Source organism: Myotis davidii, unplaced genomic scaffold (genome assembly GCF_000327345.1).
Source record: "Myotis davidii unplaced genomic scaffold, ASM32734v1 scaffold37, whole genome shotgun sequence".
In the NCBI taxonomy this organism is placed as follows: Eukaryota; Metazoa; Chordata; class Mammalia; order Chiroptera; family Vespertilionidae; genus Myotis; species Myotis davidii.
Window position 1 is genome coordinate 3,962,093 of NW_006289395.1, and position 6,890 is coordinate 3,968,982.

Here is a 6,890-nt window from a genome sequence, read left to right on the forward strand (position 1 = left end):
GTTATCCCATGAAGATCTTTGTCCCAAGTCACCATGATCTTGAACACCTTCACAGCCCACAAATACACAAACATTTTCATCCCATCTCATAAGCTAGAGAGCTGGTTACTGTACGTGTAAAACTACACTCGGGGTTCCTGCAGCCTGAAGGGCCTTATCCTTCACAAACCTCCTTCAGAGAACAGTTTTCTGCTTGTTGTTCCTCCTGGAGCCTGCTGTTTCCCTCACCCCTGGACCACAGTGTGGCTCTGTCTAGCATTCCTTCTAGAGAGCCTGCCTGGGGCTCCCCGGTGAAGGACCTCTGTATCATGAGACACCATGCTAGGGAGACGCCCGGCACAGCCAGGCTCTCCGTGGGGGTGAGCATGCCTGCCCTGGCTTTGCACCCTCCAGATGTTTGTCTGCTTCCCCAAAGCACTTCCAACAACTGGGTGACTTCTTCCACAGACTCCAGATTCAGGGGTGTTAGCATTCTTCTGCAGGCTACACTGGGCTGATCTCCTGCCCCACAGTAGTATTTTCTTAGGAAGGGGGTCTATGAAGTAACCATTTTTTTTCCAATCAATAGTAGATCATGTAGAACTTAATCAAACTTTGGTGGCTTCATTGGTCTGTAGCTAATACATAATTCCCACTAGGATTATCTTACTTTGGCCACTTCTCATTTCGTTGGTTGCCATTGTCACATCGCCATCATTCCCACAAGCTTCTTCTAAGCATTTGGTACCCAGCCCTCTAATAGCTGTCACATGCTAGGCCTCTAAACAACACCTTCTCCAATCCGTTGCCATGGTTTCCCCTCATAGGTTCAACGCCACCTTTCCAAACTCTTTGACAATATGGCCAGGATGCAGTTCCAGCTGGACGCCAGTGAGCAACCAACCAAGATCAGCCTCGGCATGTACAGCAAGGAGGAGGAGTACGTGGCCTTCAGCGAGCCCTGCAGCTGCAGTGGGCAGGTGCTGTGAAAGTCCTTTCTCTCAAGTATCCACCTTCAGATACAGTCAGCACTGACCTTCAGCATGGCCTTTGACCTTAGGCCAGAGCTGCTTTCTGTGTCCCATTGAACCCGCAGCTTCCGCTTCCGTTAACTTGATCCAACCCTGGAGCAGCCTCTCATGCCTGCTTTCCTCTCTCAGGGAAGGACGTGTGTCAGTGTTCATGTATCTGCCTTAACCAAAGACCTGTGCAGAGAGGAAGGAAATGCACATAAACAGCTCCCTGAGTTGACGAGAAAAGGTTTACAGTGGTTAGCAGTACTGGAGACTTTGACATGACATCCCCTGGAGCACCCCACAGGGAACCAGGAACACGGACAAATGCCCCAGGAGAAAACACCCCTTAAAATCAACCAATTTCCTGAGATGTCACTTCTCTGTTCAAATGCACCCCAGAGTCATTCCTTCCTGCAGAGCCAAGAACTCTGCCTCCAGATCTGTTTATAATTCAAGAAACATAGCCCAGCCAGTGTTGCTCAGTGGATTGAGCTTCATCCCATGCACCAAGAGGTCACCTTGATTCCTGGTCAGAGCATATGCCAGGAATCCAGGCTTGATCCCTAGTAGGGGTGAGCAGGAGGCAGCTGACTGGTGTTTCTCCCTCATCGATGTTTCTATCTCTCTCTCCCTCCCCTTTTTATTCTCTAAAAAAATCAATAACAACATTTTTTAAGAAAGAAACAAAAATCATGGGACAGTTTTCTGCTTCAACCCCTTTACCATCCTTCACCATTACCACTAGATATAAGCCCTCTTCGTTCATTCCCCTGAAATACCCAAGTACAGTAACAGCTGGAGAAAATATCTTTTGTAGAGTTTCACCTTCATCCACATGTGTCCTGGAAAGCTATTCCAATGCTGAAATAATCAGGCTGCTTATGAGAGGAACCCTAGGGTTTGGTTCAGAATGTACTCTTTTTGTAGACTGAGAAAGCATTTAGTTTGAAAAATATAACCCCAGTTCACATCTCCATTTTCATGGACAAAGTCATGAGAACCCACTGACTTATTTACACCTACCTCAACCCAGATTAGGATTTCCTTTATGAAATAAAGGAAATTGGCAGTCCGCCCCCAACCAAACCCCTTAGCCTGCCACTCTGTCCTGTGTGTTCAATGGGAACATCCCCCGCAGTTAGTTGAGCCTGGTGCTCACCTATAACCTGGGTTAAACAAATGAGCCGTCATCTCCTGTGCCTGTGGCAGCCATTGGAGTTGTCCTCAGGGCTTGGTTGCACTGTCTTCACTTCCTTGGGCTAAGAGGAAGGACATGTGTATTACTGATCATATCTTCTCAGAAATCAGGGGCTAAGCCAGAGGTCTTCTTTTCAGGTGGAAACATGGTTGAACCACGTGCTTGCTCACATGAAGGCCACCGTGAGGCATGAGATGACCGATGGTGTGACTGCCTATGAGGAAAAGCCCAGGGAGCAGTGGCTCTTTGACTATCCAGCTCAGGTACATCCTAACCAGACCTTCATGGGCCCCGGCTCCACTGGGCTCTCTTTCCTGGGAACCTTGGTCAGCCTTCAGGGGTGACCAGACATCAGACTCACTATTGGCTTCACAGTCAGGAGAAGCTGGTCTGTGAGGCATCAGCAAAAGGGAGTAAGAGAATTGTCAGCCGTGACCTAATTTAACCAAAACCTGGGGAAAGGAAAGGTTGTTGTTTTTGCCCTCACTGGCTGCAGTAGGGAGAAGATGTCAACAGGTCAACTGGTTGACCCAGACCACTTTGTGCCAAGCTCACTGCTGAGTCCAGGAGACACCAGAAGGGACCAAGACCCTGAACCTGTCCTGCTGGAGTTCACAGGCTGTGTTTCTTACAGAGGGGCCTAGAGTGGTGACCAAAGGGGCTCGGGGCACTCGGGGGCATAGGGCTAGGCACTGGGGCCTGGGGACCACCTCCCTGAGAATATGCTCTTCAAGCCGAGGTTTGAAATAGGAGTTTATGAGGTAATGATGGAGGGGAAGAGCAGCCAAGCATGAGGGAAAGCCTGTGTAAGGCCTCAGCAGCAAGGGGAGCGTAGTGTATCTAAGGAATTTGGAGGAACTGGGTGTGGTTGAAGCAAGAATAAGCCATGGAGGGAACAAAAGGCAACAGAATAACTCTGGAGAGGAAACGAAGCTAGTTCTTATAGTCCATGTTAGGGAGTCTGACTTGATTCTAAGTCATGTCTGAATCCTTTAGTGGTTTGGTTCTCAGGAGGGTAGTAGAGAGCAGGGAAAACTAATGAGAATTTTTTTAATGACTCTGGCTGCAGTATACCCCTCCTCCTTTCCCCTATTGGTAGCATAATGCTAGTGTTGGTATATTTGGGATTGTAAGTATTTGCTGGTAATTGCAGTCATAGGAGTAGGTGAGGTTGCTCTTGGAAGATATGTAGACTGAAATGAGAATATAGAACAAACCCATGAGCATCATTCAGAGGCTGGGTAGGCAGGGAGGAGCCAGTAAAACAGAATGAGAAATGGTACCTTTTTAGGTAGAAGGAAAACCAGGGAATAGCAACTATGGAAACCAAAAAAGAAACTTGATAGCAGGCCAGAGGTCAATTATGTCATGTACTCCTAAGAGACCAAGCAAAATAAAGAGGCTGAGGAATGTCTGTGAACTTGGGGAGGCCATTTCAGTGGAGTGCAGGGGGCTGAGAAGTGAGAAAGGGGTGGGGAAATGTTGGCAGCAATTGTGACAGCGAGAAGAGAAGGGACATAGGCCGGTACTGCATGAGGGGAGAGGTATTTTTAACAGGACAGTTGCTGCATCACATTCAAACCATAGCAACAAGATGCCAGTGCAGGAGGAACTCCTGTAACAAGACCCAAAGTCTAAATCCAAAAGCAAAGCGGGTAAACTAGGGAGTGGTGCCTTTACTGCAGCGGGATTCTCTGTTTCACAAAGTGGGTGACTCCCATCAGGATTCTTTGTTTACCTGAATCAGAATTTGGAGGCAGGGAAGCTTGCTGCCTGCTGCTATTGTAACATATCTTCCAACCATGTCTCCCAAAGCAAATGATCCTACAGGTGATCCGTGTATCTAACTTCTCCACCATGAAGAATCAAAATCATGCGTTTTTCATATCAATTTTCCCAATAAACAGAAGAAATGTTCATTTGAATTCCTTTTCCCATATATTTATTTTGAATTTCTGAAAAATGCAAATCATATTATCACGTTGAATTTTGGTATAATTCACCTTGACCTTCAAGAGTAGGCTTTCAACACTATAAGCTTTAAGAAATAAAAAATGTAGTGAAAGTATTACATACAAGCAAGATACACCATAAGTGATCAGCAATGGCTCACTAAATTGAAATTCTCGGACCCCAAGAGGATTCAGGATGACAGCAAAGACTGAGTGTGTTTGAGATTTCAATCAACATATTGTTATTCTCCCAAGCACAGGATGGACGCTGCAAAACTGAATGATCAGTATAGTGATTTCTAAAAGCCACTGACAATGACTAGAGTAAGTCTTTGGTTGTTCTTAACCAAATAGTATACTTTTTAAGAGCAGAAAGTACTTGCCCCACTACGTTGCAATCACTTCACATCACCAAGGATTCACAGGCATAGCTCACTTAATCCATGCTGGTGGAGAGGGTGGGAAGGGGCTATGCCACTCACACAGTCACATTCTGAGTCCCTTGGTGTGATGAGTGGACTAGTTTTGGAGACAGGCCTGGTTAATGGCTTTGCTGAGTGCCTCTTGTTGCCACAGGTGGCCCTGACCTGCACCCAGATCTGGTGGACCACAGAGGTGGGCATGGCCTTTGCCAGGCTGGAGGAAGGCTATGAGAGTGCCATGAAAGACTATTACAAGAAGCAAGTGGCCCAGCTCAAAGCCCTCATCACCATGCTGATTGGCCAGCTCTCCAAGGGGGACCGACAGAAGGTCATGACTATATGCACCATCGATGTGCACGCCCGGGACGTGGTGGCCAAGATGATTGCTCAGAAGGTGAGTACCAAACACGCAGGAGACCCCCTCTCTGTGGGAATACGAATATTGGATTTAGGAAGAGGCTCACATACAGACAAAGCACAGGGGCCCAGACTCTGCACTGGCCATAGAGCTGGGAATGGATCAGGGTGTCTGCTCCAGCCTTCAAAACTCCGATAGAAACAGGTAATCAGAGCAGCTCATGCCTTCTGAGCTGTGGCAGGCACAGTGTGCTGTGCTCTTAACTAGAAGACAACACCCAAGTCATCCAGAGCCTGTGTGTCCTGTGGCTAAGGGCCACCTGCTACCTGCTGGGCACTGTTTCACCCAGCTGCTCTGCCACTCTGCCTTTAGGTGGACAGTGCCCAGGCCTTTCTCTGGCTGTCCCAGCTGCGGCATCGTTGGGATGATGAAGCCAAACACTGCTTTGCCAACATCTGTGATGCCCAGTTTCTATATTCCTATGAGTACCTGGGAAATACACCTCGCCTTGTGATCACACCTTTGACAGACAGGTGAGTGCTGGCATCAGCCACCGACAGAAATCTGCTCTCTGGCTCATGCATCCAGTGGCCATCCAGCATCAAGGCTGCTGTCACTCGGGTTCACAGAGTTCTAGGGGGAGGGCTTGATGAACACAACAGATGTAAAGTAAAACCAAAAGAACAAACCACAAAGCAAACCAATGAGCCATGACTTTTTGAGGAATTACTGGGCAGTCATATACACCTGCATTCTAACACCAGCTCTAACCCATGCCAGCTGAGTGACCATGAGAAACTTGATCTCATTTTTGGTTTCCTCATCTGTGAAATGGAGGTAGTAACTCACACCTCACGGGTTTTGTAAGGATAAAGGACATCAATGCTTGTAAGAAGCTGAGTGTGTGTAAATGCTCAGTAAATGATACCTATGATTATTTTCTTATCAATCAATCCACACGTTTATTCAGCACCTCTTACTCTGGGAATACAAAGATGAAAGCAAGGTAGTTCCTACTGTTAGGATCTTATGATTTTTTACGGAACTGTATTCTCTGTCATGTATATTAATTCATTTATGAATTCACGCCAGACACTGAGCTAGTACTGGGAATGACTAAAACATTTCTTGCCCTTAAACTCCAATTCCAGTGAGGGAAATAGGACATATGTAGATAATAATTTAAATAGCACAAGGGGAAAACGTGTAAGGCCATAGTACCAAGGAGGGCTCAAAGCTGTATGCTACAGATTTCCAAGCAAGGGACTTAGCAGTGTAAGCCCTCCTGGCACAGACGGGGGTCCCACCCACTGTGGGAAGAGGAGGACCAGTAACACTTCAGGGAAGAGATCTTATCTGATCTGACCTACCCCTGAAGGATGTGTAGGATTCCAATAGGGTTTCAGTAGGTTGTAGAATGGCTGTTAGGGTATCATGAAATTGTACAAAAATCTGTGCGTGTGTCACTTTTTCTAATGAGAGAATCTGTAGTATTCAATAATGGTTGAAGTGGTCTGGGATCCCCAAAAGTTAAAGAACTACCAATAAGAAATTCTAGAAAATGATGCCCTAACTGGTTTGGCTCAGTGGATAGAGCATCAGCCTGAGGACTGAAAGGTCCCAGGTTCGATTCCGGTCAAGGGCATGTACCTTGGTTGCGGGCACATCCCCAGTAGGAGGTGTGCAGGAGGCAGCTGATCGATGTTTCTCTCTCATCGATGCTTCTAACTTTCTATCCCACTTCCTTCCTCTCTGTGGAATATCAATAAAATATATTTTTTAAAAAAGTGGACAGAGGACCTGAATAGACACTTCTCCAAAGAGGACATACTGATGGCCAATAGACATACGAAAAGATGCTCAATATCACTAAACATAAAAAAAATGCAAGTTAAAACCACAATTAAATATCACCTTACACATGCCAAAATGACTTTCAGTAAATCTACAAAGAAGTGTTGTCAA

The 6,890-nt window shown here is 46.5% G+C and overlaps 1 protein-coding gene across 1 annotated transcript in view; it reads left to right on the forward strand.

Moving 5' to 3' along the window:
• Positions 1-6,890, forward strand: part of LOC102760149 (dynein heavy chain 9, axonemal) — a 194,745-nt gene that overhangs the window by 93,077 nt on the left and 94,778 nt on the right. Inside the window, exons 23-26 of the mRNA XM_015562544.1 lie at positions 807-959; positions 2,331-2,456; positions 4,722-4,961; positions 5,298-5,458. Of these exons, the coding sequence (XP_015418030.1) occupies positions 807-959; positions 2,331-2,456; positions 4,722-4,961; positions 5,298-5,458 (680 nt within the window). The remainder of the gene's footprint in view (positions 1-806; positions 960-2,330; positions 2,457-4,721; positions 4,962-5,297; positions 5,459-6,890) is intronic.